Here is a 23,435-nt window from a genome sequence, read left to right as displayed (position 1 = left end):
CAAAAGCGCGATATTACTCTAGCGTTTTCAGGGAACGCTCGCCGCCTCATCCATTTAGTATAGATAAATCATGTATACGATTATATTATAAATATATTTTTTTATTATTTCAATAACAGATATCATATATTTACTATTCTGTCTCACTATTTGTATCTGACTCATCGTACTGCAGATCCTCGCTCTCGCAAACGAGTCTTCCTCTAAGTCGATATCTACGCCATAAAATTTTTGTAGACTTACATGCATTATGTTTCAATTAATAACGCGGCGAGCGTTTCCTGAAAACGCTTTATACAGTGTGAGTCTTAAATAAGTGCAAATACTTTTAAGGGTGATATATTTCGACAACAGGATCTATGAGTTTTCTTCGCAAAAAAAGATGTAGAAAATCGTGCATTTTTTTTAAATTTTCCTGTATACTTTAGAAAATTTTTTAGAACTGCCTGTTTACCGCAAATTTACCCACGGTATAATTATTTCTTAACCTACCATGCTTACGGCTTTAGTCTATGGCTACACACTAAAAGCACAGAAGAAGAAATAATTAGTTATTTTTTCTTCTGTGCTAAAAGAATGGATGCAAGTACAGAATAAAAACAGGTGACTAAAAATAAATCAGTTTCTTTTTAAATTTTCAAATTTGAATAACTGGGTTATTTTGGACTTACTTGGAAAACGGTAAAAAGAAAATATATGTTTCTTTTATTGAGATCTACCAGCTCTGAAAATATTTGCTCTTATTCAAGATTCACCCTGTAGAGTAATATCGCGCTTTTGATAACTGTCTACCGCTGATTGAGCCACGATTTTTTTGCCTGCCCTTTTGCATACGGCTTACATAAATAAACAATAAACATGACATTCCACCAATCGACACGAATGTATGTGATGGTTTTTTTTTGTCAAAATTTCATGCCTCTTTCGCGTTGTCTGCCGGCATTTTAGCAATAAGAAAAATGTCTGTCAACAATTTTACACGTTTCTTAATAATAAATAAAAGCTATTCACCGGAATCGCGCTGGCAGACATGACTATTTCACAATGGCTACACAAAAGGATACTTCACAAGAAAAATTAGCCATGTAACGATGATAAGGTTTTTTATGTAGCCAACTCTCCTTCAATGGTGAACTAAGGAAGAAGAATTGGTGAAATATAAATGAACATTAATTTACGAAATTAGATACTGCTGGTTGTAAACACATAATTTGCTTTAATTATATACCAAATAGGTCTCAAAGGTCTCGTCTGTCATGGACCTGCTTCTTTTGGGTCTCATTATCATTCCTAAAACAATAAAGAAAAAAGCTACATATAAACTACCAAGAATTTTAAATGTTTTTATTTGATATAATATTTTTTTAGACTGTCGAAGATAACAGAATGTCTTGTATAAAATTTGGAGAAGACGTTTTCTATGCATTATTACAATTATATAATGCAAGTGGCCATGAATCTGCAGTGAAAGTAGGTTTATTCTGTCTGGATGAAATCAATTCTTTCACTAATATTTAAATTTTAAGGAACGGTTCTTGGACTTTTGTCTGTTACAAATGACCATTCGTAACCCTGATGGAGTAGTAGAAGGAGACTCGCAAGCTTTAGCCTCCAGTTGGGATCTCTGGAAAAGATGTATAAGAAGCATGTACTCTATCTTAAGTTCAGAAATCTCTAATTATTTACAGTGTACTATTAAAAATACGTTGATTTTCATACCTCATGGAAGAACTACTCTACTCTTACAAAGTTTTGTTTCTCTATTTGTTGAAGTTAGCAAACAGGTGGGCAATGTTTCCACAGGGTGTTTCAAAAAACGTGCCATCTCTCTCACGTAAAAAAGGATTTATTTTTTATGTCAACATAGCTCCAATTCTGCTTTGTTTCATACCCACAGGAGGCTAAAAACTTCAATTTTTTATAGTTTCTTTGATGGTCAAAGTTATTACTATTATTATTAAGGTCCGACCGAGATCTCTGTCTCGGTTTCAGTCATTCTCGACTGTGTCTAAATGAACCCGAGAATGAACCTGATGAGAATAAGCCAGAATCGAGGCCAGAATCAATGCCAGCAAACAATTTTTTAAACATGCTGCTTAAGAAAGACTTTGGTACTAATTTGGTATTTTTGGTTCTAATTTGGTTAGCTATTTTTTGGAAATAATTTGGTGTTTTTGGTTTTTTTTTCCCAAAATTGGTATTTATTGTACACCATATTTTTGGTATTTTTTTCCCAAAATTGGTATTTATTGTACACCATTTTTGGCAGCGGTTTGCCCCTCGAGAAAAATATTCCAGTGATAACCCATATGCATGTCCCTGGTATATGTAGACACTTTTTTTGCATTAAAATATGTATCACTTATAGTAATTTTTACCCTCAAAATTTCATTCGATCGCTAAAAGCACTTGGAAGAAAATTATAATAAATAAAAAAAATAAGACTTTAACCTCTTTTAGCTACGAAACAAAGCAGAATGGGAATGTTGATATAAAAATAAATCTTATTTTTACGTGAGGAATCTCCCCACAAGAGATGGCATACGTTTTGGCAAACATCCTGTATGTTTACAAAATAACTAACAACTACTTTATTTAAATAAATATTTTTAGTTGCTTAATTATAAGGAACATATACCTTCTTCTGATCCTTCAGAGCATCCCCAGAAGAGAATAAAACTTGAGATGACTTTTGAATTTTTTGTTCAAGAAATTCAAGCGACTAAAAGTTGGATCTGGTAATGGAAATTATTTATTTATTTTTTTTTTATATTTATAATACGTTTTCAGGATTAAACTTACTGGTGCTTTATTAGACAAATATCCCGAAGTGATCGATGAGAAGCTATTTCTACAGCTATTAAAACTACTTCATACTCTGCAGTGTGAAGAAAAAGATACTAACACTACCAATTACATATATGAATGTCAAGGAATACTGATAGATGTACAGAATCGGTTGAACTTTGATAGCAAAGATGAAATTGATAGTATCTGGAGGCTTATAGGGGAATCAACTTTGAGGTAAATTTTGTTCTACCGAATGTTCTACGTACTTATTTTATGTCTTTAATTATTTTTACTTTGAAGCTTGTTTTTTTTTAATTTTCTCTAAAACGGTAGGTAGCGAAATTTGGAAAAGTATAAACGGGATTAACCTTTTTAGAACAAGCAACATTTTTTATGAAGAATATTTTTCTCAAAATGTCAATAATAAAAAAGTTTTTTTTCTCTTGTAAAGACAATCCGGGGACATACTGTATAATAGATTTTTTTAAACTGCTATACTGAAAAAACTGACGGTTTTGGTTTAAGAGCATAACAATAAATAATGATATATTATATTGTTGAAAATCAATTTTATTAGCCTATTAATTTTTAAATAATAAAGGTAGGGTTATTTAAAATAACTAAGATTTGAACATTTTAGGAGAGGTCAAAATACCTAATCATATTATTTATATAGGGCATTTTTATGTGAGTGGACAAGTACCGTATGTTAAAAAAAAATGGCGTCAAAAACGGCTGAGGAATGACAATTGATAATATTGGCGAGGTAAATCTCTAGACTCTCATTTACTAAAAATTGGCAGAAAGCTTGTCAAAACTAACACTAATTATAGAAAGATTAAAAAAGGATAGAATGTTTCCAGAACACAAATCTATTTCCAAAAAAAATATTTTTTCTTTAAATTTAAACCATTTAAAACTCATTTTTACTCAATAAAAAAATAAATTACAACTTCCTTAAGGCCAACTGGCAGTAAGCGCCGTTAAAAATGAAGAAGAGTACCCTGCAAGTAATGACGTCTAGGGTTAGCCTCGCGAAGTATATCATAGATTGTCATTCGTCTTTGACGCCGTTTTTTTTTTTCGTTTGTATGGTATTACTGCAAAGTAGGTTCGATGATGTAAAGAATTTTTATTATAATTCACATTAGAATTTTTAATTTTTTTTTTGTCCAAATCAAAGCTACCATGATCATAAAACATTTTGAGCGTCAGAACTTATTAAAATATAGGTTTGTTCTTTATGGTAAAACATTCTGCACTAGTGAATACTTTGTGTACTCAAAACCCAAGTAGCATTTTAGGTAATGTTTCTAATAATCGTGTCTCTGTTTCTTGATACAAAATGGAAACGGTATGCCACAAATAAGAAACATTTTTGTAACCCATATATTTTATATGGCTTTATTACATGTGTTTCCAATGTGGTGGCACTAGCCTTTCCTGAAATTTTTGGATGCGGAATCAAAACTTTTAGAGGAAATGTTTTGAAACATTTTTTGCAATTTTAGTCCAAGATGTTTCCGTTTTCGACAGCCACTGTTTCTAAATGTGAAAAAAAACATAATACCAAACTAAAATAGTCTGTCTGTGTGTAGATTTCAAAATGAAAACAACCATCAACAATGTCGACCTCCGTCATAATTTTTTTTGTCTTAATATCTTTGTTTTTAGGTTTTCTCGCGCAAAAAATGTCTGACAAAAGTAAATTTATCGTTTAGTTTAATAATGTACTTTCACATTTTTAATGCCTCTTCTATATATCATTATTTGTTGCTACAAAATATTTTTTATTTGAAATATAGATTGTTATTTCTACTTCCATTTCATGGTTCTGAAAATAAAAATATATAAATTTATGTAAGTAGAACGCGTTATTATGAGTTTAAAAGTTCAACAACCGATAAAAACCATATTTTTAATTAAAAACGCTAGCGCTAGCCAACATGGCAGAATTTTAATTCATTATTTTATAAAATTGACATGGAGTCGGACACAAATAATCATATTTGTGTCTAAAAAGAGAGAAACTCGTGTTTCGAAAATGAATCGACAATAAATGGAAACCTATGTTTCCAAAATATTTCCAAATCTGTGTAGAAATGTTGGACTAGTCGCCTGTCAACAACGCCAATCAAAACTTCTGGTCAAAATAATTAAAACACTTTTATTTACTTATTATATAACAATTAAAACATAAAAACATGTAATACATTGTGGAAAAAAGAGAAAAAAAACTTTTGCTGGTAACATTTTTCTTCGGTCTCCTCTTGGATATGGGTAGTGGCTATTATTACATTTATTCATAAAACAAATCATCTCTGTAATGCGTATAATAAATAATTATAAAATTTTTAATTATAGTACTACAAAAACTTGAAGAATGGTTAAATTAAATGATTAAATACAAAAAGTGCAGAACAGAATCCAAACAATAAAGTAAGGTTATGTTCTCGTACTTGACAGAATATCAAATCAATTATGGAAAATTTTCAGGCATAAAACCGGTACCAAGCCTCTATAAATGTGAGCCACATCTGTTTCTTAAAAGTTTCGAAAAATGTGTGACACTGAGATCTTTATTGTTATAGCTTATATAGCGAAACCATATTTTGGTAAAACGTTTCAAAACAAAAAGCCAACTTATATTACGAAAATATGTATCAAAAATGTGTCGAATTAATTCCAGAACTTTTGTGTCTTGACACAAACACCTTCATTGTTTTGAAACTGTTTCGCAATGTTTCTCAGCAGAGATTTTATTTTGATTTTGTGTCTAAAAATGCTACTTGGAATGGTCTTTATTGCTATTTAACGTAGCTTAAACTCGTTCATTTCCGAGCAAAATTAAACTAGTAGAGTTGGTGCATAATATGTTTTACAATAAAGGACATACATTTTATTTTAGTACATTTTTTTATTGTATTTTAGCGCTGTTGGATTGAATCAGAGCATCGAAGAAACACAAATATTACTTCAAAAATTGATTAAGAATAATTATATTGACTTAGAATCGGCTGTTCAAATATACAAACCAGGTGTTCTCACTGTAACAAAATACCATTTAAGCACTACAGAAAGAATACTGGAACAAACCAATTTTGCCGAGTTAACCAAGGCTAAGAGAATTAATTTTCTTCATAGCTTGCTTAGCTTTGAAAATGTTAAGGATCCTAAATGTTTTCTAGAGCCTAATTTTGCTAAAATTTTGGTAGCATTAATCCTGAAACAGTATCCTGATGGTGACATAAATATTCCTAAAGAAAGATGTGATAAATTTCTAGAGTTAAAGACTCTATACGCTAAAAGTAGTTTTAGTTTAAATCATTTACTACTAGAAGAAAATAAAGATAAATCTAAAGATTCCACAAGAATATATAATACAGAAAATGAGATAATCGATTCTGTTTCTCACTACATTAAAACCTTGGTGCAGAATTCTAATTCGAAGAATACAGGATGTAGATTATGTATTTTTGGTCTTCTATATAATATTCTAAACAAATTGATAGAGTACAAAATAATCACAGAGGATACTATGGAAGAAAATGAAATATTTGTAATTTTAAAACGGATTATTAATAAAGATAACCTAATTGAAGAGATAATGAAGTATCAAAAACAGGATGTTAAATTGTTGCGGGAGGTACTTGAAGTGGCCTCAATACTTGATACTATTTGGTCCATAAGGAATCATATAACTGACTCTGTCAAAAATGTGTTTTCCTTGCCTTTTCTTCAGGCGCTTTTTGAAATTGTGAACTTCTTACAGAACGGTAAGTTACCTTATAAAATAATATCTTCGGAATAAATTTTATTTTATAATTTTATTAAGTTACTAATGGTTGCTTTATACTTCCGATCTTAACCCTAACAACTGTAACACTAGTCTTAATCTCAAGAATATGAATTAACTTAAAATAATGCTCGTGTTCATGCTTCAAATGCCGCGATTTTAATATTAGCCTTTGTCCTAACAGGGCCTAAGATATATAGGATAACTTATATTCTTAGGACTAGTTCTAATACCAAATTGATCTGCACACTTATAAAGACTTTATAAGACCTTATAAACTTATCTTAGACCTTATAAACTTTGTTTGCACATGCCCCCCATTAAGAGTTTTCTAAAGAGCATTTGACATGTTGAATTTGATGGCCTGTTATTGAGTAATTATCTTTTTTTAGTCTAGAAATGATTAATGTTTATTCACAAACAAGTGATTGTTCTCACGGAGAACATAAGTTTCTGTTGTTTTCCAAATTCTGAAAATATTTGTATAATTAGGTTAACTCAAAATATACAGGGTTGTTCACCACATACGACATGGAGTATTGTAGCTAAACAATTAGATTTTTATAAATTGTAAGTTTAGGGTTCGTTGAAGAACTATTAGAGCTACAATTTAAAAATATTTTTACAAGATACAGAGTGTCCCAAATAAGTCAAAAATATTATAGTCGCATTTTTTTAAATGGAACTCCCTGTATATTATTCTATTTTTAGATTCTACGATTAAAATAAAGGTAAATTTGATTAAGGTTTATCACATTTAAACCTTACCGTTTTTGAAATATTTTCGATTTTATGAAATTGCAGTAAAAATTTTAAGGCTCCATTTCTCCAAGGGTATCTTAGTTTTTAATACTAAATATTTACTGAAGATTATTTCTTGATCAGATATTGTGTTGCAATAATAAAAATTTTACTACCTTATACAGAGTGTCCAAAAAATTTATAGTAAATAATTACTAGCTATAAACGGCAATAACTTGTTTAATTTAAATAGAACACCCTATATATTTTACGTGAATCAGATGCACAATGTAATTGTCTATCAAATTGTATTATACCATTTTTTACCCATCTCTTCAAGTTTTCGTAGAAAATGCATTTTCTTATAATTTAGACCTCATTATCACTATACCCATGGAATATTGACATTTTAGATCATTTTTAAATATGTAACAAATTTTCACATAGTACAGATACTAATATTGTCGATATAGTTCGCTTATTTCATTAAAAATAAAAAAAATGTTTAAATATTTTTTTTTGTTAAAGAGGACTAATTAATATGATCCCAGTATTCAAACTACACTAATTGACTGTTTACGTTGATTAATAATAATTGCTCCAAATACTAAAAAACTGAATTTGTATTAGACAGTGTGGTAAAAAGTAACACCTTATAAATTTTATGTCATCTTTTGACGTATGCTTATTTATAAGAACAGAGACGTTGATTTTCATAACTTATTATTATATTGATTTCTGAGCCAAATCCACATTTATTTAGAATACTTTATTAATTAAAACAATTTAAAAGTATGTAATTACCTAATTTTTGGTCAGAAATAATGGTGGTATATTTAATTGGTATATTCTTTTACAAAAATTTAAATAGTTTTTTTATATACCAATGGGCTTGCAATATTTACCACCTGTACATTTTGTACATATATGTTGCTTTAAAAAAATCTGAAATGTCAATATTCCACGGGTATAGTGAGAGTCCATATAAATGAGGTCTAAATTATCAGAAAATGCATTTTCTAGGAAAATTTGAAGAGATAGGTAAAAAAGGGTATAATAAAATTTGATAGACAATTAAATTGTGCATATGATTCACGTAAAACATACAGGGTGTTCTATTTAAATTAAACAAGTTACTGCCGTTTAAAGCTAGTAATTATTTAATATATATTTTTGGACACCCTATATAAGGTAGTAAATTTTTTATTATTGTAATAAAATATCTGATCAATAAATAATCTTCAGTAAATATTTAGTATTAAAAACTTTGATACCCTTGTGGAAATGAAGCCTTAAAATTTTTACTGTATTCAATTTCAGAAAATTGAAAATATTTCAAAAACGGCAAGGTTTAAGTATGATAAACCTTAATCAAATTTACCTTTATTTTAATCGTAGAATCCAAAAATAGAATAATATACAGGGTGTTCTATTTAAAAAAATACAACTATAATATTTTTTACTTATTTAGGACACTCTGTATCTTGTGAAAATATTTTTAAATTGTAGCTCTAATAGTCCTTCAACGAATCCAAAACTTACAATTTGTAAAAATCTCATCGTTTAGCTACAATACTCCGTGTCGTATGTGGTGAACTATGGTGGTGAACAACCCTGTATATAGTTTCATTTGTGCGGATATAACATATTGTAATCCCAAAACATTTTCTGATGCAATCAATCATATCGACATTGACACTAAAGTCTATAAACCTGACTAAATGAAATTTAGACAAAAATGTTTAAATTTGTTGTATAATTTAAGATACCGAGCAGCTCTTCATTTTACTTTATAGAGCAAATGATTGTAACAGATATTTTATTTAGATTAAAGCTGCAGAAATTAGTTTAAACCTAATTTTATTATCGCTATGTTGGTCACATTGCGCCGCGATCAGCATTGTTGTTTTTTATTATTTGACAATTAATTATTATCCTAGTGTCAGTCATTATTTTGTATAATATCGTGTTGTTGTTGAATCTTTGTGGGTAATTCTGTTTTTTTTTTGCCTTAGTCTTTTTTTTTTAAGTTGCACTTTTAAACACAAACAGTTCTTTTAAGAACTAAATTTTCGAGTTTTTGTATTACATTTCTTGAAATTTGTGTGTTGAAAATATGCCGAAGCATTTAAATAGTCGAAGCAAAGAGCTTGTAGCTCCCTGTTTTTTTTAAAACTATTTTGAATGAGAATGTGACAATAAAGGTCCTTTATTACCCTTGACTGCAGTCAGAAAAGTAAGTTTGATTGATAAGCACATTATACCACTTTCAAAGCTAGTTTTTATTAAATTCTGTGATTATTAGTTTGTGCATTAATAGCACCCTCTTACTTGTTATAACCACTTATGGCGTTGTAAGATGTACATCAATAAAAAAAAATAGCCCATATAACGCTTATAATAATCTTCATAATGGACTTTGCCAATATGTAATAAGTAAAATGAGCTATAAAACAAAAAGATCAATTAATCACTAAAATATTATTTATTAAATTTAAAATAAAACGTAAAACTTTTTAAAAAATGATATAATAAATATGTTGTCTGTCAATTTTAAATTAAGATTCATCCCATAAATCCATCACAATCTGGCAGCACTGTCGCCATCGCTTGTCACTCAAAGTGGACCACGTGCATCGGAAATTGTTTTGCGATTACTATACTACAATATTTTTAAGACAAGTATTAGAAGTATGATTGGCATTTCCTTAAGGTCTTAAGAGATTAATTTCTTAAGTGAGATATTAGTAATTCAATAATTTTAATTTAACAACAAATTGTTTTTAAAAATTGTTAGAATACCTTAAATTAAAAACGCATTTTAAAAAATTAAAATTAAAGCTATTTACCCATATTCAATATACCATTTATTGACCCCTTGGGTATTTACCAGGTACAAAAACTTAAAGGCGGATTCTCACGACTGGCGTACTTGACAAATATTTGTTATTGGAATATACTTGCCATGTCGTGAGAACGGGTTCCTTGGTCACTTGTCGTGTCCCCACTCTCTGTCGGTAAATATAGCCCGAGTCAAACGATTAATCGTACACTTGCCAAGTATACTTGGCCAGCCTTGTTGACACTGGCCGAGGCGCAAAAAAACGACTGCGCAAATAATGTTACTGTTATAGCGTATGTCCGATTTATTTCCGGATCGTAGTGTTTTTCGAGTTAATTGCGGATAATTTAAAACATTAAAACAATAATAAATTATGTAATATCAAATTTACATTAATAACTTCAATATTGGCGACATACCTAAATCGTTTTCACAGCAATAAATGGAGTGAACAAATGAAGACTACACGGGAAAAACCAGATATGTCACATTTTCATAGAAATTAAGATAGCGATACAACTTTATAGATAAATATTAACGTCATTCGAAAAAGAAAACAATAATACGCTTAGTCCCAGAAATATTACAGCTTGGTTATTTTGCCGTACAAAGGAAAAACCAGAGTAGTCCACGCGTAAATGGCAAAAACCAGAGATGTACAGTTGTACAAATATAGGAAGAGACTTGGGGATAGCACCGGTCGCGTGTTATTTTATATTTCTTACGTCTCTAGCTATACTTGTTAAGTTGTACGGCTTGTACTTAAGCATGGGCGATAAGCATGCATCTTGCAATTAGTATATTATTAAAACAAGGGATATTACAGAAAATCGTCGAAAATCAAAAATACAAATAAATTTATTCCGCTCGAAACTTGCCGAAGCCACAATAAATAACAATAATCTCGACTGACCGAAAACATAGATGAATCAACAAATCTCTCAAAAACATCATCTGATGACACGATCGATAGAAAATATTATCCTTATGTAACAATCTTAAAGGTATACACATACGTAATTAATTTATGTACGTATATATGGAATATTTTTTTCGTTATCAATATGTTATAAATTTATGTATTGTAATAAAAACCTACTTAAATATTAATTTTCAACAAAAAAAATATGTAGTTTAGATTTAGGTTTTGTACAACCTTTAATGTTGTACGGTAAAACATCTCTGGTTTTCCCCTGTTTTGTTTTGCATTTTGACTATTTTTTTTTAGATTATCTATTTAGATTTTTATTTCAATATTTCAGAATATGGCCATAATTCGCAATATTAATAATTCAGAATTGGTAGTAATATAAATATTTTTCCAATTATTCAACCGAAAAAAACATATTTCTAAAAACACTAAATTGCATTTTTCTCGGTTCCAATTAAAATGGACAAAACTGGGTTTTCCCGTGTAGTATTCAAATGATGTTGTTTTGGAATTTAGGGATTTATACGAAAATGAGCCCTTCATATGGATGGCTAAACATAAAGAACATAGAAATCGTATTGCAGTGTACAGTAAAAGAACTTAAAAAGAAAAAAGAATCACTAGCAACGACAATTTCGGGACGACCAGTATCCATCGATGCGACTATACTGTTTACTTGAAAAGGATTGTAGGGGTACTTGGCAAATACGCAAATATTGGCGTACTTGCCAAGTACACTTGCCAATGTAATACAAAGTGGGGACTGGTGGGGATACTTGCCAAGTACGCAAATATTGGCGTACTTGTCAAGTACGCCAGTCGTGAGAATCCGCCTTAAGGCGCATTCTCACGACTGGTGTACTTGACAAACATTTGTTATTGGAATATACTTGCCATGTCGTGAGAACGGTTTCCTTGGTCACTCGTCGCGTCCCCACTCTCTATCGGTAAACATAGCCCGAGTCAAGGCGGATTCTACGGTTAAAACAATAATAGATTATGTAATATCAAATTTACATTAATAACTTCAATATTGGCGGCATTTAAATCGTTCCCACAGCAATAAATGGAGTGGACAAATGAAGACTACACGGGAATACCCAGATATGTCACATTTTCATAGAAATTAAGATAGCGACGTTTAGCGAAACAACTTTATGGACAAATGTTAACGTCATTCGAGAAAAAAAGAAAGCAATAATACACTTAGTCCCAGAGATATTACAGCTTAGGGGAATATACTTGCCATGTCGTGAGAACGGTTTCCTTGGTCACTCGTCGCGTCCCCACTCTCTATCGGTAAACATAGCCCGAGTCAAGGCGGATTCTCACGACTGGCGTACTTGACAAGTACGCCAATATTTGCGTACTTGGCAAGTATCCCCACCAGTCCCCACTTTGTACTACATTGGCAATTGTACTTGGCAAGTACGCCAATATTTGCGTATTTGCCAAGTACCCCTACAATCCTTGGCAAGTAAACAGTATAGTCGCATTGATGGATACTGGTCGTCCGGAAATTGTCGTTCCTAGTGATTCATTTTTCTTTTTAAGTTCTTTTACTGTACACTGCAATACGATTTCTATGTTCTTTATGTTTGGCCATCCATATAAAGGGCTCATTTTCGTATAAATCCCTAAATTCCAAAACAACATCATTTGAAGACTACACGGGAAACCCAGTTTTGTCCATTTTAATTGAGCCGGGGAAAATGCAAATTAGTGTTTTAAAGAAATATATTTTCTGTTGAATAATTAGAAAAATATTTATATTACTACCAATTCTGAATTATTAATATTGTGAATTATCGCCATATTCTGAAATATTGAAATAAAAATCTAAATAGATAATCTAAAAAAAATAGTCAAATAATGCAAAACAAACAGGAGAAAACTTGAGAGAGATGTTCAATGAATTAAAGGTTGTATAAAACCTAAATCTAAACTATTATTTTTTTTGTTGAAAATTTATATTTAATTGGGTTTTTATTACAATATATAAATTTATAACCATATTGATAACGAAAAAAATATTCTGTATATACGTACATAAATTAATTACTTGTGTGTATACCTTTAAGATTGTTACATAAGGATAATATTTTTCTATCGATCGTGTCAGATATGTTTTTGAGAGATTTGTTGATTCATCTATGTTTTTCGGTCAGTCGAGATTATTGTTGTTTATTGTAAGCTTCGGCAAGTTTCGAGCGGAATACATTTGTTTGTGTTTTTGATTTTCAACCTTTATTTTCTGTAATATCCCTTGTTTTAATAATATAATACTAATTGCAAAGATGCATGCTTGTCGCCCATGCGCAATAAAGTACATCTCTGGTTTTTGCCATTTACGCGTGGACTACTCTGGTTTTCTTTTGTACGGCAAAATAACCAAGTTGTATCTCTGGGACTAAGCGTATTGTTGCTTTCTTTTTTCGAATAACGTTAACATTTGTCTATAAAGTTGTATCTTAGGTCTATGAAAATGTGACATATCTGGTTTTCCGTGTAGTCTTCTATTTTCCCTCCATTTATTGCTGTGAAAACGATTTAGGTATGCCGCCAATATTGAAGCTATTAATGTAAATTTGATATTACATAATCTATTATTGTTTTAACGTTTAAATTATCCACAATTAACTCGAAAAACACTACGATCCGGAAATAAATCGGACATACGCTATAACAATAACATTATTTGCGCAGTCGTTTTTTGCGCCTCACGGCAAGTGTAAACAAAGCTGGCTCCAGGCTGGCCAAGTATACTTGGCAAGTGTACGATTAATCGTTTGACTCGGGCTATATTTACCTATAGAGAGTGGGGACGCGACAAGTGACCAAGGAACCCGTTCTCACGACATGGCAAGTATATTCCAATATCAAATGTTTGTCAAGTACGCCAGTCGTGAGAATCCGCCTTCAAACGATTAATCGTACACTTGCCAAGTGTACTGGGCCAGCTTTGTTTACACTTGTCGAGGCGCAAAAAAACGACTGCGCAAATAATTGTACTGTTATAGCGTATGTCCGATTTATATCGGGATCGTAGTGTTTTTCGAGTTAATTGCGGATAATTTAAAACGTTAAAACAATAATAGATTATGTAATATCAAATTTACATTAATAACTTCAATATTGGCGGCATTTAAATCGTTCCCACAGCAATAAATGGAGTGGACAAATGAAGACTACACGGGAATACCCAGATATGTCACATTTTCATAGAAATTAAGATAGCGACGTTTAGCGAAACAACTTTATGGACAAATGTTAACGTCATTCGAGAAAAAAAGAAAGCAATAATACACTTAGTCCCAGAGATATTACAGCTTTGTTATTTTGCCGTACAAAGGAAAAACCAAAGTAGTCCACGCGTAAATGGCAAAAACCAGAGATGTACTGACGCATGGGCGACAAGCACGCATCTTGCAATTAGTATTATATATGTTATAAATTTATGTATTGTAATAAAAACCTACTTAAATATTAATTTTCTCCCTACAACAAAAAAATAATATTTTAGATTTAGGTTTTATACAACCTTTAATTGGACATCCCTGGTTTTCTCCTGTTTTGTTTTGCATTTTGACATTTTTATTTCGGTATTTCAGAATATGGCGATAATTCACAATATTAATAATTCAGAATTGGTAGTAATATATATTTGTCTAATTATTCAACCAAAAGTAACATATTTCTTTAAAAACACTAAATTGCATTTTTCTCGGCTCCAATTAAAATGGACAAAACCGGGTTTTCCCGTGTAGTCTTCAAATGATGTTATGGAATTAATGGATTTATACGAAAATGAGCCCTTCATATGGATGGCCAAACATAAAGAATATAGAAATCGTATTGCAGTGTACAGTAAAAGAACTTAAAAAGAAAAAATAATCACTAGCAACGACAATTTCGGGACGACCGGTATCCATCGATGCGACTAAACTGTTTACTTGCCAAGGATTTAAACAATGTTTGTGCTGGTGTACTTGTTGAAATGGACATGTCATGTGAGCGCCACACTTGCCGATGTTGTTTACAAAGTGGGGACTGGTGGGGATACTTGCCAAGTATGCAAAAATTGGCGTACTTGCCAAGTAGACCAGTCGTGAGAGTGCGCCTTTAGGTATTTACCCAAATACCTGGTACTTGTACTTGCCCATCACTGAACTCAGCCACAGCCACGCGTGGCCGGGTCTTCTAGTAATAATATAATTAATTATTAATTACTATTAACTACTTATTATTGCGAGACGACACTAAAACTCACGAAAACCTCGGAAGCATTCGGATCCTACACGGAGAGTTCGGTTTTGTTCGGCGAGAAGCGCGTTGCGGGAATTTTGAACATTATGAATAATCGAGAATCGAACAATAATCACAGACAATAATTTTATTATGCGAAATTGATAACAGTAGTTGACTGTTTTGGTTGTTCATTTTGTTTTTTATAATATGGCTATATTTAAAAACTGATCTGCATTCATATATTTTTAAAACATACAAATACCATTAAAGTTACAAGATGTAATTTGTCATTATTTTGCTCATTTTAAAGAAGAAAGGTGGTTAATGTTTATGGCTGATATTTGGTAATATACCTATATTGCCTGCATCAAGTGATTTTAGTCAAAGTTGCATTGATTATTGGTGTAAATTAAAAATTGTTTCATTTGCAGATTGCATGATCACTATCTAATTTGATGCATAAGTGAGAACCATAGCTTTACATGGAGAGAGCTCATTATTCTCAAATTCTACTCTCAAATCTTTTATTAAAATATCAGTTCTTAAATTGAATAACATTTTCATGGGGAAATAAACGTTTTGGGAAAATTTGTTAGCTTAATTACTGTAACATATTAGAAATAAAAAAACAAATTTATAATAGTTCTAATTTTATTAGAATGTTGCAGTTTCGATTACGGCCTATAAGAAGAAACTGCAAGAAACTTATGGCTGTTCTATGTCAAGAAAATACAATAATTACAACAATACAATACAATAATTTTAACAATAAATAATACCACATTGTACAGGTTAGTAGTAAGTAGTACAAAATAAATATAAAACCCTTAACCAACAGTCAATACATATTTACTTAAGTAAAACCAAAAACAAAATAAATAAAGCCTTAAACCAATAATCTCTTTCACTTTGTTGGGAATAATTCTTGCTTATCCATTTTCCTTTTATGGCTCATTATATGGTCTTTTTATTGAACTACTGGCCTTCTCTGTTCATTTAGAACAATAATTGCTGATGTGTCCTAAAAATAAAAAGAGACTATTTGGCATAGTGTTTTTTTTTCATTTCTATGTTACCTACCTGGCTGATTTACTATGATTACGATAATAATTGTAAGTTTTTTTCCACATAGTCATTATATTTTCTTGGCTTGGCGAATGCATAATTTATCTTGATCTTCTGTTTTTCATACCACAGTTTATAACTTTCCTTTGTAGCAAAGTTATGTGTTTCCATTTCCAATTTTACTTCATGGTGTTTATCTTCAAATATTGTTGCAATATACTGCAACTTCCACAAACTATACAGACTACCATATTTAGAGTACACAGTGGGCAAATAATACGCTTCTTCTTATTATAGTGTTTTTCACAAAATTAAGTGAAACAACACAAATTAAAAATAATCCAGTCTGTAATATTAATTATCAAAGTTCGTATGAATCGCTGGATCCCCAAAACGCATTCACAAATTGTAAATCTTCTTTAAATGCTTTTAGTATTTTTTGTATTGTTTAAAAATACAGGAATGCTGTTGAGTTTTTAACTTTGTTTTTAAATAGGGCCATATTTACTATGATATTTATAAAAGTGCCGTTGTTTACAAAGTCCATTAGCGGCAAAGTTCAGCTGAGTTTGACGTAGACCGCGGTTGCGCGGTTCAGCTTCCGAGTATTTTGTCCTTAGAGAAGGAAAGAGAGACTCTCTTTCCTTGTCTAGGGTATCGTGAGTTTTAGTGTCGTCTATTATTGCGTGACCATCTTCTGATGTGTATCAAATACTCATCAGCGAGTAATGGCAGTAGTAGAGTAATTAATTATATATAATTTTACAGCACGTAAGCGTAAATACGACATAGAACAAGACGTAAAAATAGCCTTAACAAGAGCGTTGTCCAAGTATTGTATTATTACATCACATTATACTTTAAATGAGCATCAAGTAAATATTATGAGAATTTTGTCAAGCCCGGATTACGACTTCAAGACTGATATAGATTACAATTTAGTAAGTATTTTTAAATATTTATTATTTTATTACAAGTCATACAAAAATTAACCCATTACTTTATATTTGCAGAGTTTAAGTTTTTTGGAGAACGTCAAGTTTGCAAAGCCGGGTGTTCTACCTGATGAAATAATCGAAAATATTTTAAACTGCCTCCAGGAGATTTGCGCAATTCGTTATCGGAATTATGAAAATGCCCTGGAAATATTGAGCATACTAAAAGGTTCGTCATTTTTTCTGTTATTTTACTTAGTTTTAATTTGTATATTTACTAATAAGTATTTTACTAAGGCTCGGAGTTATAAACGTCCAAGATATGAATATATCTAAGCCCACGGCCACACAGAAAGCGTTTTTAGCGTTTTGTGTTTTTTGCGTCTCAAGCGCTTTTTGCGATTTTACCGTTTTAAGCGGTTTTTTCGATTTGTGTCCATTAAAAACACGCAAAAGACGCGGCAGGTCTGCAGTTTCTATCAAGATGTCAATTAGTAACGTCACAAGCTCGTGGATTCCCGGCCCGTCCAACAATCAATCCTGTGAGAAAGAGATAGGCGAGATCGGCGCCGTTAGCGTTGAAGAGACGAAGATAAAAGATGCTGGGATTGAATTGTGGACGGGCCGGGGCATATATTCGGAGACAAATACAATCTACTGCTAGTGCCAGTGGTGTGTGTAAACATAATAATTATTATTTGCCATTTATTTTACTAATTTTAGTTTATATGTGTATACTTTTTTTTATGTTGTAGTGTTGTGATTAGTACTTATTATAATTATAATATAATATAATAAGTAATTATAATTTTATAATTGAATAGTAAATATTTCTAGTTGCTAATGCAATTTTAGGACATGATTTAGAAACATTTTGGAGTGAAACTTCTTTACGCGCGCTGGGAGTAAAAATTGAAGGCCGTGACATACGACCTAGTGAGACGGCCCTAATACACGAGCTCGTTGTAACGAAACGTGTTAACGGCTTAGAAATACGCAGTGACGCGACGTGTGTATTTGTGAGCAGTCCACGTGTCTATCAAAAATATTGATATTTTAATACAAATTTTGTAAAAGTGAATCAAATTATTACGTGTAAAAAAAAATTTTGTTACACGTAAAAAACTATTTTTATTATTTTACGCGAATAAAACTGTTACACGTAAAAAACTATTTTTTACGCGTATAAAACTATTTGTTACTGGTAAAAAACTATTTTTTACGCGTATAAAACTATTTGTTACGTGTAAAAATCTATTTGTTACACTTAAAAATTATTTTTTTACGCGTCAAAAACTTATTGTTTCTAGTAAAAAACCTTTAACTATGCAAAAAAAATATTTTTTATGGGTAAAAAACTATTTGTTACACGTAAAATTTTTACGCGTCAAAAACTTATTGTTTCTGGTAGAAAACCTTTCTTACCCAAAAAAAAATATCTTTTACGTGTAAAAAAACTATTTATTACACGTAAAAAACTAATTTTTACGCGTCAAAAACTTATTGTTTCTGGTAAAAAACTTTTTTATCCAAAAAAATATTTTTTACGTGTAAAAAACTATTTGTTACACGTAAAAAACTATTTTTTACGCGTCAAAAACTATTTGTTTCTGTTAAAAAAAAACTTTTTTACGCAGAAAAAGACAGTTTTTACGCATAAAAAAACTATTTTTTACCCGTAAGAAATTATTCCTTTAATTTATTACTTTTTCAGCATTTCAAACTGCACTTTTTACATACTACACAAACATTTCCTTCAAATTTTTGAATTGAATAGAATCTACCTAAACAGTAGATGTTCTTTATAAAAATATTTTTAGATAATACCCTAAAATGAAAAAAAAATGCATACTATTTAATTTATTTTTATTGTATTATTAAATATAACGTCCGTCTATGACGGGGTCATAGAAAACGCTAAAGACACTACAGAAAACAAACTGATTTGTTTTCATTTGGGTTTTTTGCGAGACACGCCGAACGCTACACGCTTTTGGTGTGGCAACTCCTATATAATCCTGTTATTTTGTTTTAGTCGCTAAAGACGCTTCACGCAAAAAACGCTTTCTGTGTAGCCGTGGGCTAAGGTACGGTAAAGTGGTTTAAAAATAAGACGTATTTTATTAAAAAATTAAACAATCAAATAAAACTACTGAAAACTTATATTCAGTCAGTTTTCTTGTTAGGAATATTTAACAATAATTGTAATATATGTATATATATAAGAGCTTATACCCATAATTTGTTTAATCTTTGTGGTATGAATCATGGAAAAACTGAAATTACAAATCCATTGTCTCGTTTTAAGGTTTAAAACTTTTGAAACGGACTACCAAACTTTTCAGTAATTGTACTAAGTAATAAGCGTTTGACTCCTGTCGTCGCGTACGTAGATAGGTACATACATGGCCTAGAATGGCCATTTATTTTTAAATTAAGTTTTTTTGGTATGAGAAGCTAGTTTTTGGAGGTTTAAATTTGAGACACACACAGGAGTAATAATAAGACAAAGGTTGGAGTCAATATGAAATAACTTAATAGCATCTATATTTTTACATTTTTGTAACAAAAAAAAAACAAAAAATATGTAAAGAAACCAAATAGTCTAAAAGCTATACGACATATTTAGGGAACATATTTTAGGCAAGTTAGAATAAGAAAAATGTATAGTTTATTAACTGGTGAACCCAGAACCCTAAGTCTGGCAGGGGGGTTGCGGTTTTTCGCTACTGCATAACCCATGACATTTGCAAACAAATAAATCCCAAAAATATCCTTTAGTCAACTTGAAATTTATTTATTCTTAAATTTTAGCATCTATTTAACACAGAAATAAGTATGCCCGACTTTTTTTCGGTTTTAAAGTGTAACCAGACCATCCCAAACATCTTTAATAATTATACCTAGAAAGCATACTTTAAGCATTCTGAAATTGTTATTTTTTCTAATTTTATTATAGCGTTTTTATTAGATAATAAAAAATATATGTGTTCATCGCCAGACGAATTCAACGATTTTTAATAATTGCCAGATGCGAATAGTGCCACTGTTAATTTAAGTTCTGCCATAAGTTCCTTCTAGATTTCTTCTTACAGTGCCATACTCTATACAGAGCGTCGGCTACCTCTCACTTATATTTGTGATGTGTGTCATCAGTATTTCACAAGTACACGGGACCTACAGTTTATCACCAAATCCGAACGGCACTATTTGAGAGGCTGTACAAGGCAAATATACTCAAGGTGGTTTGCTATTGCCTTCCTTGAGGTGGCGGCTCGCTGGTCGCTCTATTTAGATAAATATATATTTTTATTTAAATAAATAAAGCGACCGTACCTGGCTGAGGATCGAACCCAGTACCATCCCATCTCTTGCACCGCAGATCGACACACTACTGCTTGCTCTACGGCCGGCCACAAGACCCAGACACTTCTATATTTACTACCTTTAAACAACTATCAGTAATAGAATAAGTAATAAATAACATAAAATAAGTTCAGTAAAGACTGACAAATCCTCAAAATTTCAAATCAAATTCAAATGTGTCAAATTAATCGTCAAACAGAACTATCAAGGGTCCCCACTCTAGGGCCCTCTCTCCGTCTATCATGCATGAATACATGTTAAGTATTATTATACTCCTTTAATCTTTTTATTCAAAGAATTTTTGTCCTAGTCGCATATTTACTCCAGCGTTTAATATAAACGATAGCAGGGCCTTTAAACGTGCATTTTATGAATGTCATGTATTAAACCCAGCATGTCTCATGTTTAGACTTTTTATGGGTTAAATATGAGGCACACTTTGCTGCGTGCTGGCTTTTTAGGGGTCATTTTGGAATAAAGTTACTATAGCAATAGTACCCTTATCACCAAATGTCTTTTATAGAATTGTGTTGTATTTTTTGAAACTATTTTTTTTTGTATTTCAATGATTGTAACTAACAAAAAAAACTAATCATTTTGAAAAATGTCTAATTTTTACACCACTTGACCTATAAGTTCCGTTCTCAGAACTATGTTCTGTCGCTGGCGACACCGTTTGACACTTCAAACAACCAATGAAAGCTAAGCTAAATTTAAAATTGACAGCTGTTTGAATTGTCTACTAATCTGGTTGGTTCTTTTGACTTGCCGCTTGCGACAATACGAAGTTCTGAGAACGGGGCTATAGTCTGTTCAATGAGAGAAGGTTTTCTATCAGTCTATTCATTACATAGTCAACTTACGATCATGTATATGGAACTCTGCGTACCTATAGTTCATAACCAAATTTCCAAACCAAACCAAACCTACAATTAATCTAATATGATAATAAATATTAAATAAACTTTTTGTCACGTAATTAAGCTTGACTGATACAGTGTTGCTCACTTTTATATATTTTCTTTTAATCAAAGTATTTCAGGAAACAAAAATAAATTAATTATAAATATATATATATATATAATGTCTAGATTCTAGATACAACATTAAATTTTATTTTACTAAATATTTAACATTAAATCTGACTAATATTAAAGTTTGTTAAGATTTTTAATTAGATCTTCCTATTTAGCTGAATGGCCTAATATGTATACTACTGTTTTTTTAACTAAAATATGTTAAAATAATTAATCACATATGTATATACATACCTAATCGGATCTCTAGGAAACAGAAAGAAACTTTTATTGCAGTTTAGTCCTCTACTCGGGCAGTTTTTGCTGCACAACTTCATAGACATTTTAAAAACACGTAAAATTAACGATTTAAAAATGTTCAGAAAAACAAAAATAAATTATATAACACAAGAAACGAAAATAAACTAGAAAAAACAAATATATAACACAATAAACAAAAAATAAAACAACAACTATAAAATATAACTCAAGAAATAAACAAAATAAATTAATCCGTACGCTACTGACTCGAATCAGCCGAAAGTGTGCGCAGTCGATGAAAGAAACTACGACACTGGTTACTTTCTGTTGATGGAAACCCTAATGGCGGCGTGCGCGACGGTATGCGCGTAGCGTTCCCGCCAAAGAGAGTTAGCCTGCCGTGTGATTTATATGCCGTGGTAAAGCCGTAAGCGTGATAGGTTAAGAAATAATTATTCCGTGGGTAAATTTGCGGTGAACAGGCAGTTCTAAAAAGTTTTCTAAAATATACAGGAAAATTTAAAAATAATGCACGATTTTCTATATCTTTTTTGCAAAAAAACTCATAGACGTGTTTCTGGGGTCGAAATATATCACCCTTAAAAGTATTTTCACTTTTTAAGACTCACCCTGTATAAGCGTTTTCAGGAAACGCTGGTCGCGTTATCAATTGAAACATAATAATTGTAAAGGCTGTAAGTCTACAAAAAATTTACGGTGCAGATATCGACTCAGAGGAAGACTTGTTTGCGAGGGCGGAGATCTGCAGTACGATGAGTCAATGATACAAATAGTGAGACAGAATAGTAAATGTATGATATCTGTTTTGAAATAATAAAAAAATATATTTATAATATAATGGTATACATGTCTATACTTAAATGGGTGAGGCGGCGAGCGTTCCCTGAAAGCGCTAGATTAATATTGCGCTTTCGATAACTTTCTGCAGCTGATTTAGCCACGATCTTTTTGTCTGCCCTTTTGCATACGGATTTTAAAATAAATAAATATGACATTCCACCAATCGGCATGCATGTATGCCATAATGTTTTTCATTCTTCAAATTTCATTTTTTAATAATTTTTAGAACTTCATGCCTCTTTCGCGTTGTCTGTCAGCATTTTAGCGACTAGAAAAATGTCTGCCAACAATTTTCCACGTTTCTTAAAAATAAATAAAAGCTATTTTCGCAATTATAACTCGTGTACCCTATAATATTTTCAGTATAAAAATTTCACCCTTTCGATTAGCCGCCCCCACTTTAAGCCCTGGGATTGCGCTGGCAGACATGACTATTTCATAATGGCTACATAAAAGGATACTTCACACAAAAAATTAGCCATGTAACGATGATAAGGTTTTTTATGTAGCCAGCTCTTAGACTATTAGGATGTCTACCTATTCAGTAAAAAATTGTGTAAAATGGTATATTTTTTATTCATAG

The 23,435-nt window shown here is 31.1% G+C and overlaps 1 protein-coding gene and 1 long non-coding RNA gene across 2 annotated transcripts in view; one reads left to right on the top strand and one right to left on the bottom strand.

Annotated features, from left to right (window-relative positions):
* The window catches only part of LOC115874995 (serine-protein kinase ATM), a 96,796-nt gene that overhangs the window by 10,151 nt on the left and 63,210 nt on the right, over nucleotides 1-23,435 (top strand). Inside the window, exons 5-11 of the mRNA XM_030890307.1 lie at nucleotides 1,369-1,470; nucleotides 1,527-1,784; nucleotides 2,614-2,738; nucleotides 2,791-3,024; nucleotides 5,722-6,566; nucleotides 17,182-17,354; nucleotides 17,427-17,577. Of these exons, the coding sequence (XP_030746167.1) occupies nucleotides 1,369-1,470; nucleotides 1,527-1,784; nucleotides 2,614-2,738; nucleotides 2,791-3,024; nucleotides 5,722-6,566; nucleotides 17,182-17,354; nucleotides 17,427-17,577 (1,888 nt within the window). The remainder of the gene's footprint in view (nucleotides 1-1,368; nucleotides 1,471-1,526; nucleotides 1,785-2,613; nucleotides 2,739-2,790; nucleotides 3,025-5,721; nucleotides 6,567-17,181; nucleotides 17,355-17,426; nucleotides 17,578-23,435) is intronic.
* LOC115874966 lies at nucleotides 15,352-17,083 on the bottom strand. The gene is made up of 2 exons (XR_004048945.1): nucleotides 16,429-17,083; nucleotides 15,352-16,369 (listed from the first exon to the last, which is right to left on the bottom strand). It is a non-coding gene; the product is annotated as an uncharacterized LOC115874966 (long non-coding RNA).

This window comes from Sitophilus oryzae, unplaced genomic scaffold (assembly GCF_002938485.1).
Source record: "Sitophilus oryzae breed Bouriz unplaced genomic scaffold, Soryzae_2.0 scaffold_130_pilon_pilon, whole genome shotgun sequence".
NCBI lineage: Eukaryota > Metazoa > Arthropoda > Insecta > Coleoptera > Curculionidae > Sitophilus > Sitophilus oryzae.
The sequence above is the reverse complement of the archived record's forward strand: the minus strand, read 5'-3'. Positions and strand labels throughout refer to the sequence as shown.